The 24,124-nt window shown below is 41.1% G+C and overlaps 1 protein-coding gene across 1 annotated transcript in view; it reads right to left on the bottom strand.

Moving 5' to 3' along the window:
* Positions 1-24,124, bottom strand: part of CD109 (CD109 molecule) — a 161,596-nt gene that overhangs the window by 56,623 nt on the left and 80,849 nt on the right. Inside the window, exons 8-15 of the mRNA XM_055135354.1 lie at positions 16,989-17,085; positions 16,567-16,708; positions 15,210-15,319; positions 13,808-14,029; positions 12,940-13,041; positions 12,787-12,849; positions 10,863-11,039; positions 5,539-5,691 (exon numbers count right to left, since the gene is read on the bottom strand). Coding sequence (XP_054991329.1) covers positions 5,539-5,691; positions 10,863-11,039; positions 12,787-12,849; positions 12,940-13,041; positions 13,808-14,029; positions 15,210-15,319; positions 16,567-16,708; positions 16,989-17,085 — 1,066 coding nt within the window. The remainder of the gene's footprint in view (positions 1-5,538; positions 5,692-10,862; positions 11,040-12,786; positions 12,850-12,939; positions 13,042-13,807; positions 14,030-15,209; positions 15,320-16,566; positions 16,709-16,988; positions 17,086-24,124) is intronic.

Here is a 24,124-nt window from a genome sequence, read left to right as displayed (position 1 = left end):
TTATACACAGCCAGACCTGACTTAATCCTTGGCATTGGATGTGGTCCCCCAAGCACAGAGCCAGGAGTGATCCCTGAGACCAGAGCCAGGAGTAGGCCCTGACACAGCTGGTGTGACTCAAATCCCACCCTCAGCCCACCCCCCAAAAAATCATAAAACATTCTATGTAAAACTGTTTAAAGATAGGAGAAAGATCTAAAACTAATTTTTTAAAACACAGCACAATCAAGATTGCTCCACAGTTGGAAGCCTGCCTTATGAGCTGGGGGAGAAGGCAGCTGGGATAGAGAAGGGATCACTAAGTCAATGATGGTTGGAGGGATCTCTTGGGATGGGAGATGTGTGCTGAAAGTAGACTAAGGGCCAAACGTGATGGCCTCTCATGATTTGTATTGCAAACCATAATGCCCATAAGTAGAGAGAGAGCAAGAGGGAAACTGTCTGCCATAGAGGCAGGGGGAGAGGTGGGTTGGGGGAGAGGGGGGTGACAGGGTAGGGATACCGGGGACATTGGTGGTGGAAAATGTAAACTGGTGGAGGGATGGGTGTTCAATCACTGTATGACTGAAACTCAAACATGAAAGCTTTGTAAGTGTAGCCCATGGTGATTCAAAAAAAAAAAAAACCAAAACACCACAATTAATATGTCTACTGTGCTAACAATAACCACTACTGTATCCATAGTAAGCAAATATGGTGCTACAATGGGAATGAAGACGCAAACAGGATAAGAACCTGGAAAACGTCATCATATCTCAAGGAACTGAAAAATAGTAGCCCAGCTACAAAATACAAAGCCAGAGGTGGACACGATGAGAGAAGAACAGGAAACATGAAAGACTGCCTTCAGTTGACACTGGCACTGACTGATGACTATTTGGGGACACACATCTCTCTTAACCAAAAGAATTCTCCCATACTCGCTGGCGCAACAGAACTTGTCAGAAGTGTAGTACAGACTAATGAAGGCAAGACTGGGATCTGAAAGCTATTTCTGGAAGACCTAGCCTACTTAAATGATTCCAAGGTGTTCAAAACTTACTCGGCAGCACATTCAAATTTCACAAGAATGGAAGAAACCAAATGGTCTGTTTCCGCAGACTCCCAACTCCGTCTTCCAGAGCCAATTCTGGAGACACAATAAAGCAAGGAAGAAACATAGAGAAGTGGGACCCAAAAAAAAAAGAAAGCCTTGAAGAGTGAAGTCTGGATCATATCAACTGGTGTACTGCAGGGGCTAGAGCAATAGCACAGCGGGTAGGGCGTTTGCCTTGCACACAGCCAACCCGGGTTCGATTCCCAACATTCCATATGGTCTCCTGAGCACCGCCAGGAATGATTCCTGAGTGCAAAGCCAGGAGTAACCCCTGAGCATCACCAGGTGTGACTCAAAAACAACCAAAAAAAAAATAAAAACTCAACTGGTGTACTGCAAGGAAGTGAGTAGTAGAGCACTGCTAGGAGAAGCCTAAAATGACAGGCTGGAGAAGGAAATGTTTCTCAGCCCTGCTCTTACTTCTCTTCAGAGGCCAACCTCAGGACAATCATTCCTTGCCATTTCATTGCCAAAATCAGCAGCGGCAGCAGCAGCCCAGACTGTGCCTGTGGGTGGTGAGGGATCCCCAGATCAGCACCTCAGTCCTCCAGTGTGAGGAAATGAGAAAAACATGCAGACAGTCCTGTGAGCCTGGAGCAGTCAGCTGCTTCCTGTGCTTCCACTCCCTCGGGACAGGTGGAGTATTACCTCTGGGAACTGCCTTTCCTGGCATTGCTTTCCCTTTTCTCTAGGACACTGAACACTGAAGAGAAGCAGCAGTACACAGAGCCGATCAAGAATAGTTTCCAAGACTGGAGTGATAGCACAGCGGTTAGGGCGTTTGCCTTGCATGCGGCCAACCCCAGTTCAATTCCCAGCATCCCATATGGTCCCCCGAGCACTGGCAGGAGTAATTCCTAAGTGCAAAGCCAGGAGTAACCCCTGAGCATCGCTGGGTGTGACCCAAAAAGCCAAAAAAAAAAAAATAGGACTTAGACCTAGGCTAAATAAGCTTATCCAAAGATAACATTAAATTTGAAATAAAAAAAAAAATGTGTCACCTACAATATGGAATGAAAACAAAACATTGCAAAAGACTGAAAAGAAAAAGATGAGGAAATATACCAGACAAGTACAAATATAAAGAGGGAGAGCAATCTTAATATTTCACAACATTTAATCATTTAATGTGAATTACATATACAAAGACAGACACAGAAAGAAAATTAGCACCAGATAGGGAAGCAGGAGGAAGAAAGGAGGGGAGAGAGTGAGAAAGAGAGAGACAGAGAGACTGAGACAAAGAGAGAATACACATGTACAGTGGAAAAAATTACATATTTTAAATGATATTTAGAAAGCTGCATGATGAGAGAGTACAATATTCAGTTTAAATTAAACGCAAGACCCTACAGACCTTAATTATTTTTGTAAATTTAGAAAAAAGGAGAGTTCATAAGTTTGTAACTATACCTTAGAGTGGTGATTCACTAATAAAAAAAGTTTTTTAAAGGAGAATAAAAGAACAAATTAATTTTAAGCTTTTATTAAAAAAAAAAAGACTGGCAAGTGGCCAAAAGGTCACACACTTACCCTGCAAATGCAACAGCAAGTCCTATCCCCAGGGGCATCCCTACAAGCTGAGCTCCATCCCTCCTGGCCCCTTGGCCGATGGGTACAAGCACACAAGTGCTGCAGCCAAGAGCATGGCCCCCAGCAGTGTGTGAGCACCGCAGTGATGCCAGCCAACACCATAACAGAATATGTGGGATCATCACTCGAGGAGTGCAACCCCCGGCAAACACATATGCCAGCAAGCACTGCAAGAGTACAGGGCTTCCCGAGAGCACCAGGCTGAGCATGCAGACACCACAACCAGGCATGAACGCAATCCCAAGTCAATGGAACAACAGTGGCATAAAGGAAGTGAAGGAGGTAAAGCCTGAAACAGCAGAGCCAAGGAACTAGCTGGTCAGAGAGCCAATGCGCACACATTGCGCGCAGGAGATAGCTGGTCCCCGACACTGCAGGGCCCTCTCCAACCATCCCCAGGATCTACTCCTGAGCAAGAAATCAGGAGCAGTTCCCAAGCAGCAACAGGTGTGATTCAAAAAAAAAGGGAGGACAATTAATTACATAAAATGAAGAAAATGCACAATTTTTCATGAGTGGAGTAATTTCTTTTTCAAATGACAAAATTAGCCCAAACATATCTTTCTTCCTAATTAATTTTAAATCATTGGAAAGAAGTCCACAGAAAGAAGATTGGTCTAAACTTCAAAATATAACATTTTTAAAATGCAGATTAACATGATTTCAATCCTCCAGTACAATATAAACTCCTGATTCAGTGATGACTATAAGCACTTATGACCATTATATATAACAAAAATGGAAAGCATTTTAAATTATCTAAAGCCCTTTCTCCAGCAGCATCCAGAATTTCATAATACTGCTTTATTTTCTGCCGCCGCGCGAGCTCGACCCCGGAGGCAACTGAACTCCTTTGGACATGAACAGTGCCCCAAAAATGCCTCCAAACTGTGTGATCGGAGCTACTGGCCCATGGGCCTCCAGCGGGGCACGGTTCTTCTCTCCAGGCTTCTCCATCATATGAGCACCACGAAAGGGAAGTAAAAGATTGCAGTGATGCAATTACCAAAAGAATTTTCCCTGGACTTCATATGGAAATCCCAAACCGCGCGGCTGCGACCTAATATCTCCTGATTGTCAGCAACGTGAAAAGGTTCCTTTTTAGCAGGTCTTACTGTGGGGGGAAACTCCAAATAATAGTACCGAGCTTTTTGTTGAAATATTGAAGGTAATCAAAGTAGCAGCTATTTCTTTAGACTGTGAACTAAGCCAAAGCCCCACACCGGCCGAGGTGAGGAAATACCCTTCTTTCTCGGTTCTTGTCCCTTTTCTGGGAGAAACGCGGTGTGGTGTCCACCATATTATGAAGTCTATTAAGCAGGCACGAACTTAGAGGCACCGGAATGGGAGGGGGGAAAAAAAAACTATATACTTGGATCAGCAGGACGCTTGGGAAGTCTCGGGCGGATACCAGCGCATGCTCCGCCAAGACTCAACCCGGGTGGCCACACTTTTGAGTGGCCGCGATGTTGCTGATCAACCAGAATCCGGAGCCTAACTAGACTACTTCCGGTTCCAGAAACTTCTTGCAACCATGTCTCTAGACTGAACTAAGCCATAGCCCCACGCCGGCCGAGGACTGGAAATATCCTTTTTTCTCGTAGGGCGGCATGGTGTCAGCCATAATATGAGGACTATTCATTAAGCAGGCACGAACTTGGTGGCGTGGGAAGGAGGGGGGAAAAACTCTATGTACTTGAAACAACGGGACTTCATATCTCTCCAGTTTCAGCAATGGAAAACTAATTATCAAATGCTGCATTGGAAGCAGGGCTGTCTTTCTTGGGGGAAAACTCCAACAATAGTGAATGTTGTGTTGAAATATGGAATGTAATCAAGGTAAAGTGAAAATGAAATGAAATTTATCAACTAAGCAGGCAGGGATGGGGGTGGGGGGCAAGGGGTGGGAGCTATACTGGGGTCTTTGGTGGTGGAATATGGGCACAGGTGAAGGGATAGGTGTTTGAGCATTGTATAACTGAGACATAAACCTGAGAACTTTGTAACTTTCCACATGGTGATTCAATAAAAAATAAATTAAAAAAAAAGAATTTCATAATACTTTCTTGAGATTTCAAACTAAAATACAATGCGAAAATTAGAATTCTAGGTAATAATTCTCATCTAAAACAGCAAAGATACTTAACCACACATAAAATTTAATGTAATACAGATGTTTTTTTAAAAAAATTTTGCTTTTGGGTCACACCCAGTGATATTCAGTGGTTACTCCTGGCTCTGCACTTAGGAATTATTCCTGGAGGTGCTTGGGGGACCATATGGGATGCCGGGGATTGAACCCAGGTTGGCCGCATGCCAGGCAAATGCCCTACCCGCTGTATTATCACTCCAGTCCCTACAGATTCTTTATTTGGAAATTCTGCTAATTTTTTACTTATACATGAAGAACTATTAAAACTTTCCTCTGGACATTTGAAGTACTAGCATTACCTTTCTCTTAATATTATTTTTCATGTATTTTTATTTAAAAAAAACAAGGATTGAAGAGAGTGTTCAGGAGTTAACGCACTTGCTGGAATGTGGCCAACCCAGCTGGATTCTGAACTCTACATATGGTCCCCAAAGCACTTCCAGGAGTGGTCCCTGAGCACAGAACCAGGAGTAAGCTCAAAGCATCACTCTGTGTGGCCAAAACAAAGATAAAACATGTAGAACCAGAGCATGTGGTCAAACCCCAGGGCCAGCGATGTGGTCCTGATGGTCACAAGTATGGTAGGACCCCAGCAGCATCACATTCTCATGCCCCAGCAGGTCCAGAATGTTGCCAGGAGTATACCCCAGGGTCCCTGAACATTGTTTAGAAAAAAATATCCTTTCAGTAAACTTACATTTTCCATCGTAATATCATTTGACATACTCATCAGATTCACACTTTTGTCAACAGCGACGATTCCAACTAGAGAGTGAGGCTGTGTCACAGAGATCCGAAGAGAGACCTTCTCAGATGGCTCAGCGTTAGCTTTGCTCCAGAACAGATTTACCTAAGAAAAGGAGAAAGCAGAATGTACTTATTTTATGTTTTCACAGCATCACTTACCTGTCTGACCAACAGTAGATCAATGATCTACTGTTCAACACTCTACATTTGCCTCATCTCAGATATAAGTCTAAAACTACATACAAGTCTCCTCTGAAGAACTGAACCATAAAAAGCTACTGCCAACATGTTTGCAAGTCATGAACCCTCTCACAGAGGCATCCATTGGAATTATCGTCACTTCGCAACCTCTCCTCCTCCCTGTCTCCATGTCCTACTCCTCCACCACCTGTCAGCACTGAGGAGAAGACAGCAGTATCTAACGCTGCTGAGAACAGGCCAGTAGCAAGAGGGGACACAAAAAAGGCGATGGCGCTTCAGATGCTCATGTTGGTGACCCGGACTTAGTCCCAGCAACAAAGTGAGAGTTTGCCAGGGATCCAAAGAGCTGAAGGCAGAGAGAGGAGGAGGCAATTAGACCAAGAACTAATGAGCCCCCACACCTTTTGTCCCCATGACTACCTGAACACCCTCGTCCTTATACTCACCAAAACATGGCTGTACCAGTACTTCTGGGTTTTTTTTACTTTTTGGGTCACACCTGGCGATGCACAGGGGTTACCCCTGGCTTTTCACTCAGAAATTACTCGTGGTGGTGCTCAGAGGACCATATGGGATGCCGGGAATCAAACCCGGGTTGGCTGCATGCAAGGCAAACGCCCTGCCCACTGTGCTATAGCAACAGCCCCTATACCAGTACTTTTTAAAGACAGTCATAGTAGTCTTTATAACATAGTTATACCAATGTATAACTCTCATCATAGTTGTACCAAATGGCTTTGTCCTTGGGGCCTTTCCTGCTAAGATCTTGTTCTGTCTCCACATCCCACTGTCCCCGTGATTATACCACCACACCAACATCCTAACTCATCTACTCCATGCAACTAAAATTTATGCAACTTCTTCCGACTTAAAGCCCCAGATCTCTATTTTCTTGAAGAACCTATTTGCCATTTAAATCATTTTCCGCACCTTTGTATATCTATCTCCCAGTTTTACAGCCCAGAAATGTCTTTCTTGGGGATGTGGGAGGAAGAGAGAGCTCTATTTGATCTTGCAATTCCTGTGAGAACGGGGAGCTTAACTGAAAAACTGTCAAGCAGCTTTTCAGTTAGGCAAACACAGATGGTCTGATCACATTGACCAATCTCTCCCCACGTTCTCCAGTATTTTCCCTCCAACTCACCCTACTGCTTGAAACTCTCCTGCCTTCTATTTCTTAGCTGGTGAGTTCCTTGCACACTGCCAGTCTCTCCCCTATTGCAATGGTAATGAAAACATCTCTCTCCCTATTGCAATGGTACTGAAATCATCCAGCCTGGCCTGGTTGTAGCACTGTAGCACTGTTGCACTGTCATCCCCTTGTTCATCGATTTGCTTGAGCAGGCACCAGTAACTCTCCACTGTGAGACTTGTTGTTACTATTTTTGGCATATAGGATACACACAGGTAGCTTGCCAGGCTCTCCCCTGCGAGAGGGATACTCTCGGTAGCTTGCTAGGCTCTCTGAGAGGAATCGAACCCAAGTCGGCCACGTGCAAGGCAAATGCCCTACCCGCTGTGCTATCACTCCAGTAGCTATCCTAATGCCATTTTTTGCTTGATATACCTCCTTTTTTTCCATAAATCATTATTTAATGACGTCATAAATACTTTTTATGATAACAAAATTTACATTTGAATTATAAATGTGATATATACGTTATTTAGAAAATTTTAAACTTTAAATATAGTCTTTTACACAATATTCAAATTATTAGAAGGCTATTATATTTTTGTGATTAATAATCAAATTTATTGAAACATACATATTTGTTAGATATACATGTATATAAGTACTTTTTTTAAATTTTTATTAGTAAACAACCGTAGGATACAGTTACAAACTTATGAACTTTCATGTTTGTATTTGGTTTACATCCCTCCACCAGTGCCCATTCTCCTCCACAATGTTCCCAGTATCCCTCCCACCACCCCCGTCCCAACCCCCACCACCCCCGTCCCAAACCCCACCACCCATCCTGCCTCTGTGGCAGGGCATTCCCTTTTGTTCTCTCTCCTGTTGGATGTTGTAGTTTGCAATAGAGGTATTGAGTCGCCATGTTTGTGGCCACTTTTTTTTGGGGGGTCACACCCGGTGATGCTCAGGGGCTACTCCTGGCTCTGCACTAAGGAATTACTCCTGGCAATGCTCAGGGGACCATATGGGATGCTGGGAATCAAACCCGGGTCAGCCGCGTGCAAGGTAAACGCCCTACCTGCTGTACTATCACCCCAGCCCCGCTTGATATACCTCTTAAGCCACTACATCTAGTTTATTTCTCTCCACCTATATCCTAAATGTGGGGAAGTACAGTTCAAACCCTGAACCTGTCACTCTTTACCTTGTACCTCAGGGACCCCATTATTGAAACTTGCACTTCTGTGTGGCCATTTTCTTTGAACAACGGTGATAAACATTATCCTATAAAAACTAGAGAAAGGTTCTGTTTTGTTTTGCCTTGCTAAGGATTGAACCCAGGGCCTCACATATGCAATACAAGTGCTCTACCATTGAGTCACATCCCTGGTCCCTAAAATATCTTTGTAAGTGTAACTTAAACAAATTTCTTGTCTCTCATATTGAAGAAATTTCTTGCAAATATGCTACTTAGGGGCTGGAGCTATAGCACTTTGGGTAGGGCATTTGCTTTGCACGCAGCCAACCCTGGTTCGACTCCCATCATCCCATAAGGTCCCCTGAGCACTGCCAGAGGTGCAGAGCCTTGCACACAGCCGACCCAGGTTCAATTCTTCTGTCCCTCTCAGAGAGCCAGGCAAGCTACTGAGAGTATCCCACCCGCACAGCAGAGCCTGTCAAGCTACCCATGGCATATTCGATATGCCAAAAACAGTAACAACAAGTCTTACAACAGAGACATTACTGGTGCCCACTCAAGCAAATTGATGAACAATGGGATGACAGTGCTACACTGCTACAGTGCTATGCTACTTATACACTCTGCTTCATCTTTTGCACTGTTAAATTTTTAGAACTTTGTCTCACTGTCATTGAGGTACAAGCCTGCCTCATTTTATTTTTCATTTTTTCCCACTTCAGCACCATAATTTATATTATTGGTTACTATGAATGTTTAAAAAATATACTGTTGGGGATGGAGAGATAGTACAAGTGGGTAGGGTGCTTGCCTTGCACACGGGCCCACCTGGGCTCAAACACCAGCACCCTATATAGTATCTCCAATCCCCAAGAAGTTATCACGAGGGCAGAGCCAAGAGTAAGTTCTGAGCCACAAGATGTGACCCCCAAACTACAAATTAATCAATAATATAATGTTGCTACATAGTACCTGCCACCATGCCCCCATATTTTCTTTAGGTCCTTTTGACTTCTACCTTCAAACTCACCTTTGTCTCTCTGAGATACTGCCACCAGAACTTAAGCTACTGGGGAATGGAGAACATGTACCTAGGAGTGTGGTGGAGGGATACTGGCACTCCAGTGGTGGGTGTGCTAGAGTAGCATCATGATCAAAAACCAATACTATTAATACTATTGGACACCATGACACCTCAGTAAAAATTAATATTATTCAAAATTCACATCTGCCAGGGTGTGAATTTGATTCTAGAAATCAAAAATTTTGCTCTGAAACTATTGGGTATAGTTTTGTCTTAAAAATCCATCTTCAAAGGCTGGAGCAATAGCACTGCAGGTAGGGTGTTTGCCTTGCACGCGGCCGACCCGGGTTCGATTCCCAGCATCCCATATGGTCCCCCGAGCACTGCCAGGAGTAATTCCTGAGTGCATGAGCCAGGAGTAACCCCTGTGCATCACTGGATGTGACCCAAAAAAGAAAAAAATCCATCTTCATATGAAAAACAAAAGTTTGCGTTATATTTGACAAAGTTAGAAGTAACAGTTCTCAATAAAAAGCATCATGGACGGTTACTACTACTACTACTACTGATTTTAACAAATTAAGGAAAAAGAAATTCTACTAATAGAATTGCATGCTATAAATCACTATTTCAAGAATTATTAATTTTGCTTAAGTGGGCCATAAAAGGTAATAGATATTAATGATAACAACAACTTCTTTTAATGCTCATAATTCTTTACTATGTGCCACTTTTGTGATTGGGTCTTTTTCAGAGTTGGTTTCCAAGAGGGGTTCCACCAAGCTGACGAATATAAGGAGAAAAAGAAATCACTGATGCAGGCAGGAGAAATAGGTCAAAGGTTAAAGTGCTTGCCTTACTTGAAGCGGAGGCCCACTGTGATTCTATCCCTAGCAGTACAAAACACCCTTGAACATAATCGGCAGAAGTAATCCAAGAGCACCAAGGGTGTGGCCCAAAAACCAAGGAGGGGGAGGGCTCAGGGAATAAAAGAACTGACAGGACCTGAGTTTACCAAGAGGAGGAGGGAGGGTTGGGGTGAGGGGAACCCCCAGGTCACCAGTGGAGGGAAGCTGACACACAAGTGCAAGGTGTGGTGTTGGAAAGATACAGGCATGAAACTGTCGCTAACAGTACTATAAACCATGGTACCTCAATAAAAATTGGAAAAATCAGATAAATATCCCAAGAGACCCTTTACAAGTCACTGGTTGTCTGGAGAATCCACACACATCTCCATTAGCAACGTAGCCACTTACCTGTCTTGGGTTCGTTTCCAGGCTGATAAAATGGGTAAACCAAAGCTCAGCTGGGCTGCCACATATCGCCCAGAAGAGCATACTACCTCTTTCTTCCACCCTCCAATCCACTTGCACGCCAATATTAACACCACACAAAGCCAACATTACCCCCGGAATTCCATACTGGGACAATGCTGACTTAAATACTAAGAACGCCTGCAATAACTTCATGGATTTGAGTTACGTCTTCAAGTGAAGTCAGAGCTTACAAACAAGAATCCATATTGCCCAGTAAGTCCACATGCAAAACCAAATAACCAGTAACAAAATTTAAAGAGATCTTGTCACATTAAATTTCTAACCAACTTGATGATACGTTAATGGTTAAATGATACTATTGTGAAGAAATATGACGTTTCTCTCCCTTTGCTTAATAACAAGGGTTTTTTAATGTCATTTTCTTATATCTTACCTTATTTTTAAAAACAAGCTCAACAGGAATTTTTAGAACATCACTTATAATTTCCCCATCCTCTGCAACATAATACACAATCACACAGGCTTTTGGAGCCCAGGAGTTTTCTGGCACTAGGGAGAAGGTTGTTGACTTTTGCTTGCCTACAGCAACCAGCTGTCCCCTGGATACTACCTGAAAAGAAGAATAGCAATTTTCATTTTATTTTTTTTTGTTTTTTTTTTAAATTTATTTATTTATTTATTTATTTTAAACTTTTTATTAAATCACCATGTGGAAAGTTACAAAGTTCTCAGGTTTATGTCTCAGTTATACAATATTCAAACACCCATCCCTTCACCAGTGCCCATATTCCACCACCAAAAACCCCAGTATACCCCCCGCCCCCACCCCCTACCCCCTACTGTATAACTAATGAATTTCACTTCATTTTCTCTTTACCTTGATTACATTCCATAATTCAACACAAAACTCACTATAGTTGTTGGAGTTTCCACCCAAGAGAGACAGACCTACTACCAAGGAAGCATTTGATAATTAGTTTTCCATTGCTGGAAATGAAGAGATATGTAGCCCCACTGCTACAAGTACATAACTCTTTTTTTTTTTCCTTTTTCCTTTTCCCTTTTTTTTTTCCCCCTCATCCCCCTTCCCGAACTTCATAGTATGGTGTACGCCACGCCACGTCGGCAGTGTGGGGCTTTTGCTTAGTTCACAGTCCAGAGAGGTGGCTGCTACATTAATAACCTTCAATATTTCAACAAAAACTTACTGTTATTATTTGGAGTTTCCCCCCCAAGTCAGACCTGTTCAAAAGGAACCTTTTCACATTGCTGACAATTATAAATGTTAAGTCTGCACGGTTTTGGATTTCTGTATAAAGTCCAGGGAAAATTCTGCCAGAAATTGCATAGCCCAGCTCACAGTCCCAGTGCATTGCTGGAAGAAATCTCTGGAATCAAAGTGTTTAGGCGCAGAGGGTCCACTTCACGCTCAGCGGCTCCGGATTTATCTGGACTGAAGGCGTGCCGGTTACGCCCCCTTCCCATGAGTTCCTGGGAGCCCAAAACGTAAAAACCGAATACCTCTGGGTTTGGAGTCTCAGAAGATGGCGCCTGCCACGTGGGTGCCGCCAACCCGCCGTTTTCCGTGCAGGAAGACAGGGTGGGGAGGAAAAAAATCCACCCCCGGCAGCACAGAGTTGTAGCCCAGTTCGCAGTCCCAGCGCATTGCTATTGGATGCTGCGCTGGATGCCCGAATGTGTTACATCTCTGGAATCAAAGTCTTTAGGCGCAGAGGGTCCCGCAATTTTCATTTTAGACTAAAGTCAGAGAGGACCTAAACAGCGGCCAGTTTTATTAGACACTGGACCACACACACACAAAATCTTAGTCCAATTTGGAAGTATTTTTGAATGCAAAAACACTTTCCTAGTCACCAAAGAGAGAACGTGCTGAGAAACAGGAATGGATACGATAAAACAGCCCTGGCTGAGACAACAGTCACTAACATACATGCAGGAATATATTTTTAAGTGGAAGGAACATGGGGCATCACTGGGCAAAGCATGTTAGCTAAATAACAGAGCTGTGGGGAGCAACTGTTAGCTCTCTTTTGGCATTTCTTAGATTTTTATAATTTCCTACAATGAATGTAGCTTGTTTGCCTCACAGAAATTTAACATTTGAACATAATGAAAGATTAAATTATATATCTAAAATGGGAGACTAGAATATAAGGGGAAAATGGTTACTTTGATTATATTTCTAGAAGGGCAGGCTAAAAAGACTGTGAGTTGAATTTTTTTTAAGTGTAGGAAAATAGTTTTATTTAAAAAAAGTTGTAGCAATAGGAGGGGAAAGGTAAACATTGCTTAGGAAGATCCTATAGTAAATCATAAATTTATATTTTTATAATTACCATATAGCTTAAATCCTTCAATGGCTTGTTACCAATAACCACCAGTTCAAAAGGTGATCCCACCTAGAAAAAAAAAACCAGAATTAATATGTACATTTAAGGTCAAAATAACCCACTTGTCTTGTAATTATCAAAAAAAATTGTAAATATTACCCTTATGTCTTCTTCTCTTGTTTGTAATTGGATGTATGTTTTACTAGGAGACTTAAACATGCCATTAACTTTCATTTTATTTACACTATCAAGAAATGAGGCCTGTAATAAAAGAAAAGGAAACTATAAATTTTCATTCTAGTAACAGAGAAAATATTCTACTTGCTGAATAATTACTAAAAGGCAAAATTATTCTCACTTTTTATCACACAGAAAAAATATTCCTTAGCACTTTATAGTTTATAATATAAAGAAACTGATGTTTTCAACATCCTCATAATCTAAGTGGAAAAAAGGCTTCATTTCTAACATTTTTTTTTCAGAAACAAAGGTACATTATCAGAAAACACTGTAACCAGAGAAAACAAAATGGAAAGACATATCATTTCCTTCTCTCCACAATGGAGAAGTCATTTTCAAACAATAAATTCTATCATCACTCTCTACCCACTAGTAGAGTAGATTTGGAATAACCAAAAGGAAGGAAGCAAGAGTATTTGAGGAAACTGGGAAATCACTCTAGGGAAAAGCCTAGAAAAGGAGTATAAGCATAACCATTTATTTCCTTTCATTTCCGTTTCAATCAACATAGAACATCCAATGACAAAATCAAACAATGGCGAGAGTTTGGGGGAGTTTCTCCAACCTATCTTGAGCATGCTATAGGTTATGGTGCTCTTTAAAATAATTTCAAGGAAGTAGATGATCTAGCTGTCACAAAATTTCTCTTAACAATTTCCCCCATTTTACAGTTTCCCCCATGTTTCAAAGCACTTTCTGTGCACTGACTTCCAGTGGACAGAACACTTTTCACAGATCAAAATTTCAACACGATCAGTGCAGTAGCATGAAGACAAACAGGCAGCACCTTCAATTGTAGCTCACTGCTATCAGGCAGGACTGGGATTTCAATCTTAAAGATTCCACTCTGGGGCACAGTGTAATTTATGGTCTGGACCACTGTCTTTTCATCACTACTGTGCTCTCTGTTTGAATAGCTGGAATAATTGGACTGTGTCACTGTTATGACTACATCATTTTTTCTCTCTTCGAGCGTCAGTGGATTATCATCAGAGCGGAATACTTTCACCTACATTTCAAAACACAACATTTTAAAACAGGTAACAAAAGAAACAAAGGAATTTCATGCAGTCAAATTTCCATTTGCACTACTCCCATGAAACTGAGTTCTCAAGAATTACGGGTTGTGCCCAAACTTCCAGATTGAGTGTTCCCTCTCTAGAAGGCCTCCACATCACTGACCACACTCTTGGTTTGCTTCTTTTCTCTTCCTGTCTCCACACCAGTCTCCTTTCTCATCCCACCTTCCCCATTCTCATCTCGGTGTGTTTGTTTTGGTTTGGTTTAGTTCCTCTTCCTCTCCCTAACTGGGGATTTGTCCATGCCAATTACTTATTCTCTCGTCCTCAAAGGTCTCAACCCTCCTACCAGTCTCCTCAGGTTGCTATCATCACCTCCCTCTCTGCAGGAAACTGCTATATCCTCTACCACCACAAATTCAGTGTATCTCTCTACCTTCCTAAACTTCTCATGCCTCCTACCATAATTCTACTAGACTTAATATCTCTGAATAGTTCCTCCTTTTCACTTTCTAAACCCACTATTTCCAAGTGCTGTATCCTCTCTTCACTTAAATACTTTTAATATATTGTTTAAATTATACTATGGGTTGGAGCAATCGCACAGCGGGTAGGGCGTTTGTCTTGCACACAGCCAACCTGAGTTGGATTCCTCTGTCCCTCTCAGAGAGCCTGGCAAGCTACCGAGAGTATCTTGCCTGCACAGGAGAGGCTGGCAAGCTCCACATGGCGTATTCAATATGCCAAAAATAACAAGTCTCACAACAGAGATATTACTGGTGCCCGCTCGATCAAATCAATGAACAGTGGGACAAGAGTGCTACCGTGCTACAATATTATATTGTAAAATGTAATTTTGCTCATATATTATGTATTACATATTATAAAATCAAATTAAAATTGTTGACAAGTAACTAATTTCTTTAATTAATAATAAAGCCCCAATATGACAATACAAGTCTAACTAAAATTGTACACTAAGGAATATTGAAAATATTCTCATTAGAAATTAATTTTTAGATGTTCCTTGGAAACAATTCTGTATGTCTCATATATATGAAAAGGAAAATTAATCAACCTTTAGCTCAAATTTTTTAAAAACACTAAAAACATGATTTCCCATTGTATTGAACTTATTGCTTTAGACTACTAATAAATGTGCCAACTTACATTGGCAGTGAAGTTAAGAGATGGCTTCAAGGCAGAATAATAGTCAAAAAATTCAATGACGTAATCATGTTGCTTAATGAAGACATTGGAGCTTGCATTTCTTGAGATACCTGTTGTGGACATTGCACCATTTTAGAAAGCAAAGGTAATATTTCAACAACAGCTTCTAGCCAACAAATCTCTCTGCCTGGTTATATACCCGAAGTGGCAAAAACATCAGGATACAGCCTCATTCAACATTGACAGAAACATACTGTTCTATCACATACTGTTTATGAACATAAACATACTGTTCTATCACATCTTCTACAGGAGCCTTTATTTTTTAACTTATTTATTTATTTATTTATTTATTTATTTATTTATTTATTTTAATGAATCACTGTGAGGTACAGTTACAGACTTACAAACTTTCGTGATTACTTTTCAGTCATACAATGATCCAGTACCCATCCCTCCACCAGTGCCCATTCTCCATCACCAGTGTTCCCAGTATCCCTCCCACCACAACTCCCATTCCAATCCCCTCCCTCCCCGCCTCTGTGGCAAGCACATTCTCTTTTATTTTCTTTCCTTTTGGGTGCTACGGTTTGCAATATATGGTTTGCAATATGGATATTAACTGGTCATCATATTCGGTCCACAGTCTACTTTCATCACTGTAACTGAAACACACAGTGTTCAGTGACATTTGCACTGTGACATTTGCTCCAGCAGATTAAAGCCACTAACAGAATAGTCTTTTGCTCCTTTGGGGATTAGTTTTAAAAAAAAAAACACTCTTGAAATAGCAATAGTAAGATCCAAATAACTAACCTTAGCTTATTGTTAAAGGGAAAACTGTCAAGGAGAAAGAAGATTTCTGAGTATTTGGGGACGGAAAGATAGTACAGCAGGTAGGACTCTTGTCTTGTGTGACCCAGGTTCAATTCCCAACGCCTCACCAGGTCTCCAGATCCCACCACAAGTGATCCCTGAGCAAAGAGCCAGGAGTAAACCCTTAGTAAAGCCAGTGATCAGAAAAAAAAACTGGGAGGGTGGGGGAACAGATTACTGAATATTTAAGTGATTCCCCAAAACAACCATCATCTGAAAATATTAGTTTTCCATGTAATTTTAAGGCTAACCATAAATGTATAAATGTGTTTAAAAAAATCTATCACATTTTGAAGTTCCATAGGAAGTATATTTCCCTTCTTGATTATGAAAACATTCAACAAGTAAGGGTATTCAGTAGACATAATAATCTCAGCACTAAATAGCACCTTTTAGAAGAGAATAACACTACCAAAATGAATGGAAAGACATAGAGAAGCATCGCATGAATCACTTTATCTCCACTTCCACACATACAAACCTGTGAGTGATTCTGTCACTATGGCTAAAATTTCTATAGGACCAAAAGGAGATGCATGCGTGTACTCAAAACGTTCATCCAAGAAATCCATTACTTCTTTGATTTCTTTATCACTAAAAGAGAAGTTTGCAGACCCATCTATCTGTTTTGTTAAAAGAAAAAATAAAGATTTTATTTTTTTATTTTAACAATTTAAGTAGAATAAATAAAATATGAATAAAACTCAAACTAAGACACAGTGATACAATGGCTTTCTCTGTCCCATTTTATTCACTATAAATAGGTAAATTCTCAATATTCCAAAACTCTAAAGCTCTTGATTAATTTTACACTCAATTTTTGTTAATTCAGTACAAAATTTCATTTTTCAAAAATGTAAACAAAAATTTTACCCACAAGAAATTATAAAATATGTATGTTACCTTTAAACTTTTTTTAATATTTTTCTTCTCACCCCAGAAGGATAAAGGTGAAAATCTAAGTGTCACCTCTCCTTTCACTGGCTTCCCGTATGTATACCTAAAAAATAATTTTTTTTCACATTTTCAATGATATCAAAATAGCATAATGAAAATATCACATCTAATAGCATGTACTGGCTATGTTAACTTATTATTTTTATTATTTTCATTAACTTATTATTCTTATTATTTTTTGAATACTCTTACTTAAAGCCTTTTGCAATTGAGCACAAGGACTCTCTTCACTGAATAGTGATATGTGAAACTAACTCTCCAAAATAAAGAATGTAGACCGCTATACCTCCAAAGAGTCATAATGTACAGTTTATCTCTACTATAAACCACCTAGAAGATTCCAGAGAAAAATTGATTAGAATTAAAGTGACAGGTTTCTATGCAAAAGTTGTGAGGGTTACTAAATAATTTCTCCCTAAGGAACCTGAACATGCCCAGGAAAATTTTACCTTTTAAATATTTTAAATGTTGCTAAAATTGATTAATATGGTTTATTACTAGATGCTCTAGTACTAACCATGGGACTTATTAGAACACACATTCTAGGATACCACAAGTGCTTATGACTGTTTAATATCATTTTTTATAGGACAATTTAAAAGAGTAAATTTTTATAAATTAAATTTTGTGTACATTTTTATGTAGTCCTCTACTTAAGCCCGAGTTCATCATCTGCTTTGCATTCTATGCATTAATTTCATTCCACCTCATGATAGAAAAGTCTCCGTGTGAAAGAGAAAGATTGTTTCATAAGCTGTTTTACTGCAAGGGCCTTCTTAAAATTTTTTTTATTTAATTAAAGAACTGTGTTTTGCAAAGTTATTGACAGTTGAGTCTTAGGTATACAATATTCCAACACAAATCCCACCACCAGTGTCAACTTCCCACCACCAGTGTTCCCACATTCCCTCCTGCCCCCATCCCACCTACCACCTTAACCAGCACATTTCAAAGTTTGGTGGCTGCAGTTTAGATCTCATATTTTCAGTATTATGAGTCTGTGCTTTGGATACACAGCCACATCACGCTCCCACATCGTCAGTATGCCTGAAGGCCCTGATTACTATCCCCCTGCTACTTCTCTTTCTCATCTTCTTTCTTCCCCCTCGATTTCTTTCCTTCTCTGTCATTTTCCTCCCTATATTCTGTCAGAGCTTGTTTTAAATGTTTTTCCTCGACACCTTCCATCTGTATTGTAAAAAACACTCAGCCAAATGTAGAAGCTAGTTTTGCTTTGTACTCTATAAATCTACAATAACCTATTGCTTCCTTAATCTATTAATTGAATACAGAAGCATCTTCTTGTCTGGATCAACTCAAGTTCAAAGCAACTGGAAAAATATAGCATATTCCAAGTTTAAAAGTTTCAAATCCACCACCCTTTCAAATGAAAACAGTAAAATTACTGCAAACCCTGGCTAGCAAGTTTAGTATCCAATTCATTTGTTCAAAACAATCCTAAAACTATAATACAGTAATGTCTTGCTAACATTAAATAAATGCATAACCTAAATACCAAAACATGATATTTCAAGTTATACCACACAGAGATCTTAAAAACTCAGACACAATTTAAAGTATTTTTAGACACAAATATTTTTCATTTTGACTTAGATGAAAAGTAGATTTAGCTTTCCAACCACCAAGTTTATCATAATTGTGGAATAAAGATACTAAGATTTAAGGAAGAATTTGGAAAACCTTTGGGATAAACTATTTTTTAAATTATTTGACAAAAAAATAATTTTTTAAATGGCATCTCAAGATGCCATTTGCACAGCAGAGCCTGGCAAGCTACCCATGGTATATTCGATATGCCAAAAACAGTAACAATAATGGTCCTCATTTCCCTGACCCTGAACGAGACAGGGACAAATGGAGGCATTACTGGTGCCCACTTGAGCAAATCAATAAGCAACAGGACGACAGTGATACAGTGATACAGCATCTCAAGATACAAAAAATAAAAATGAAAAACCAAATCAAAAATATTCTGGGAGAATATCATTAGAAAAACAATTTTTTGGGGGGTGGAGGAGTCACACCCAGTGATACTCAGGAGTTACTCCTGGCTCTGTATTCAAGAATCACTCCTGGTGGTGCACCAGGGACCATATGGGATGCTTGGCCATGTATGTGCAAGGCAAATTCCCTACCCACTATTCTACTGTTCTGGACCCAACAATCATCTTCTGAACCTTTATTGTACTTCACTGTAATTCAGTTTATTGCTATCTTTTTAAATTTTTATTTTGGGGCATGGGGGCACACCTGGAGGTGCTCAGAGCTTACTCTGGCTCTGAACTCATAAATCACTCCTGGCAATTCTCCAGCAATACTTAAGAGTATTAACTATGCCTTAATAATGTAGATGGCTAATAGCAAAAGAGTAACTTAAATTTTTTTTTTTTTTGCTTTTTGGGTCACACCTGGTGATGCACAGGGGTTACTCCTGGCTCTGCACTCAGGAATTACCCCTGGCAGTGTTCAGGGAACCATATGGGATGCTGGGAATTGAACCTGAGTCAGCCACATGTAAGGCAAGTGCCCTACCCTCTGTGCTATCGCTCCAGCCCCTAACCTAAATTCTTTATCCTCTAGTCAAACATAGGATTAAAACAATAATGATGAAATATACATTTTAAATCATCCCTATAATCTATTAACATCCAAGTGGTAAGACAACAGAATTCATCTTTCAAGTTCAGCATGAAACTAATAAATTTCCAGTTCTACACTATATCCCTTAATTCACTGCAGACAGCGTCTCACATGCCAAGGGCCTTCCTGGTAGCACAGCCCTTTGGGAAGCCCTAAAGCCACAACAAAGTTTGATACATAGAAACCAAGTGTGCAAGCAGAAGGGAAAGGTGGGGGGGAGTATTAAAACATTTTAGCTAACTACTGCACAAACAAGTGTTTGCTTAATTTGAACAATAGTGAAAGATGTCATCGTGATGAAGCAGGGACTGCTACACATCTAGCTGAGGTGCTCATCAGAGGTCCCACCTTAGGTTGCAGCGCCTGCACATGTGGCCATGGTACCCACAACCTTTGTATTCCTTTAGTTGTGGTGCCATACGGTGCTCACCTCCAACCACCCTCTAATTTGGAGCACGTGTGTCATGATGCATGTGGCGCTCACCAGGATTGCCGCAGTGCTTACACGTGTCCTAATCAAGTGTTGTACTTCCCAATCATGGCACAGCTTTCTAGTGGTGGTGCTCACCAGGGGTTACACCCCTCTCCTGTGGGCTGCTTACACATGCCTGGCTGTGGTACAGCCAGAAATGGCTCATGGTGCCACCGATCACAGACAGCATAGCTTCTGGGATCAAATAGAACCATTGAAGGACTTCACATTGAACAGCTGGACACCAGAGATTTGAACTCATGACCAGATGTTTGCAAGGCAGGTGCTCTAGGCCCCTTAACTATTCCTCAGGTCAAACATAAGCTTTTGTTTTAAAATTTTATCACTTGTATCACTTGTAGTCCCGTTGATCTTCAATTTGCTCGAGCAGGCACCAGTAACGTCTCCGTTTGTCCCTGTCTCGAGCTAGTGCAGCCCAATGATATCTGCTTGCTCCAGGAACAGGAAGAGCCTCAAATCGTTCATTCAGAGATTTGACAAAGAAATCTGACCATCTAGTTGGTGGGCGGCCACGAGGTCTTCTGATGTTCCGTGGAATCCAGTCTGTAACAGCTCTAGTCTAGCGGTCGTCTCTGAATCGCATTACATGACCGGCCCATCTGATTTTTGATGCCTTGGCAAGTGAGACAGCATCCCTGATATTTGATCGTCGACGGAGGTCAGAACTCCGGATTCCTTCTCTCACTTGAGTGAGACATGATATTCCCAGCATAGCTCTTTCAATTCCTCTTTGGGATACCCAAATAACATTCTTATCCTGTTTGCGTAGGGCCCAGGTCTCTGAGGCATATGTTAGTGCAGGAAGAATGGTGGAATCGAAAAGATGTCCCCGGAGTTGGAGGTTCTCCGTTCTCTTAACCACCTCTTCGACAATCTTGAATGTATTCCATGCTGCTCTCTTCCTCCTGCGCAGTTCTCGCACCAAGTCGTTCCTCATGTTGATTTCTTGACCCAGGTACACATAGCTGCTGCATTCAGAGATGTTCGTTCTATTGAGAGCAAATGGAGCTTCAGGGACCAGTTCATTTTCATGATCATTGTCTTGTTGAGATTCAGCTGCAATCCGACCTTTTCACACTCGTGTTCGAAGTCAGTCAGCATTTGTGCCAGTTGGCTAATGTTTGGTGTTATGAGAACAATGTCATCAGCAAGCGGAGGTGGTGTAATTGCCGACTATCTATCTTCACTCCCATTCCTTCCCATTCCAGTTGGCGCATGATGTTCTCAAGGGTGGCACTGAAGAGTTTCGGTGAAATGGTATCACCCTGCCGCACCTCTCTCTTTACATCAATGATCACTTCCTTGTAGAATGGTTTCACTTTCTTGTAGAATATGGTTTCAATTGTGTTAAAGTTTATCGCACTGTTGTAGTTACTTTGCACTACATTCACCACCATCAAAATATTCATTACCCTCTATCATGAAACATAAACTCTTAAAGGATGGATAGGAGAGAATTGCCTTCACAGAGTCTCAAAGGACGAGGCAAAAGGAAATGAGAAAAATCAAAAAGGAAAGGGGAGAGAACAAACAAATGTCCAATGCAGCAAAGAACAAAAAAAAATTGTAAAAGGGCTAGAGAAATAATAAAGTAGGTAGGATGCCTTGGGCTTCATCTCCAGTACCACATATGGTTGCCTGAGAACCACCAGGAATGATCCCTGAGCACAGAGCCAAGAATACACCCTGAGTGCAGCTAGATGTGGCCCCCCAAAAAGTGAAAAATAACTTAGACTCTGGAAAGCTGACTCTAAGGCTGTTGCTCTAGGTTTGCACCTGTACTAAGCTACAGACTAAATAATAGAGAGGGAGAGAATTGGAATTGAATTGCATTGTTCAAGTAAATAACTAAACAAGTAATAAATGAGAGCACTGGTGAACTTTGAGCAAAACTGAACAAGAAATATTTAGAAAGAGACCCAAGGGGGCACAGAGTTGGACTTTTTATATCGACAAGAGGCTGAGGGCAATTGTTCAATGGCAGCAGTGCTGAAAACATAAGCCAATGATGGCTTTAAGTAGAGAATGGCTGAAGGGTTGCACCCTGGGTCATTCCAGTTCAGTGACACGTAAAATCGTAGCTAAAAAAATTGTATCTGAGTACTGATCTTTCTTATCATTAAACTGTTTGTATCAAATAAGCATCACAAAAGTTTATACATATATATATATATATATATATGTATACAGACTGGAGCAATAGCACAGCGGGTAGGGCATTTGCCTTGCACTCAGCCAACCCGGGTTCAATTCCTCCGTTGCTCTCAGAGAGCCCGGCAAGGTACTGAGAGTATCCCGCCTGTATGGCAGAACCTGGCAAGCTACCCGTGTCGTATTCAATATGCCAAAAACAGTAACATGGAGACATTACTGGTGCCTGCTCCAGCAAATTAATGAACAACGGGACGACAGTGCTACAGTACTACATATATATATATATATATATGTACATATATATAAGAATATAAAGAAATATTCTCAAGATTAACAGGGAAGTAGGGTTTTCCATGGAGAAAGCTGTTTCAATGTTCTGCTGAGGATAACAGGCAAATTCCAAGGGGGTGAAGAACGAATGGAATGTGGAGAAGTGGAAAATGCAATCCTAACTTGACTAGGAAGAGGTAAGAAGAGATAGAGCAGTAGAAGTAGTTGGAAGTAGATAGAGAAGCACTTGGAAGGAGTTGAGAAGTCAGGAGGATTTGCTCTTTAGTGACAGGAATGTTCAAACACTGAAAGATGTCACTAACGAACCTAAGGTCAAAGATAGCAAATGGAGGAAGCCAAGATGCAGGTGAGAGAGGAAATGGAATAGGGACTCTCCTGACAGGAGAGAGATTAGTCTCTAAACTGTCATTGTGACAGACATAGAATCATCAGCATTACCATTATCAGCAGAGCATTGTGTCCATCTTTTCTGGATATTTACAGAGCAGCAGGGCCATGACAATTTTTAAGGACTGGTTAAAGATCTTGCTGGACAATACAAAATATATTACTATAGTTCTGCTTTGGGGCAGGGGTTGGAGTTCAGGATGGAAACATCTGAAATACGGTGGTGGGAAGGTGTAATGGTGGTGGGATTGGTGTTTGAACATTAAATTTAATTTAATATCGTGGACTACTTTATAAAATGAAAAAAATATATATCAAAAAAATGAAAAATCTTGCTAGTCCAAAGAATTCCTCACTTAGTTTCAAAGTTGTACAGTGTATTCTCAGTCAGAGTAAAAGCAGAGGGGCTGGAACATTCTGGCAGCCGCAGAGCACAGGACAGCCAGGCTGAAGGGAGAACATTCAAAACCTGTAGAGGAGGGTGCCTAAGCCATGACCCGGTGAGTCATGAAGATTTTCACACCCTGGGGAAGATGCCCCCTTCAACCATCTCAGGCATCATCCGGAAAGAAAAGAGATTTGATGGGAAGGACTCAGACTGGACCAGTACCAGAACTGTCAGATCTGAGGACTTTGAATCACCAGGAGACTATCCAAAACAGACATACCAGAGCCAGTGGGACAGTGTACAGAGCTGGAGCACATGCCCTGCACACACAAGGCCCCAAGTCCTCAGCCCTGCATGACCGTCCTCCCGGGAGCACCACCAGAGTGGCCCTGGTGGCCCTTCCCTAGCCCTGCTGGTCGTGAGCAGCCTTACATCACTGGTCCAAGCCCACCAGCCAACCAAGAGAAAAATCATAATGAGGTGAGTGATCCCAGCAAGCACAGTAACCAAGTATGCTGCTCTTAGTCACTGCAACGGTGCAAAGGGATTCTTTTTAAATCCCAGACAGAATGTGTCTCCGGCCTGGATGAAGGGCAGGATAGTAATTATGGAAAATCTAGGAGGCCTCAGCACGGCTTGGCCTGGGGACAGCTTCTGCCAGAACACTCACTGCCCAACTTCTGCCACCGCCACAAGTCTTACAAGCGG

This window comes from Sorex araneus, chromosome 4, assembly GCF_027595985.1.
Source record: "Sorex araneus isolate mSorAra2 chromosome 4, mSorAra2.pri, whole genome shotgun sequence".
NCBI classification, from domain to species: Eukaryota; Metazoa; Chordata; class Mammalia; order Eulipotyphla; family Soricidae; genus Sorex; species Sorex araneus.
Note: the sequence above shows the minus strand (reverse complement) of the source record. Positions and strands in the feature narration are given on the sequence as shown.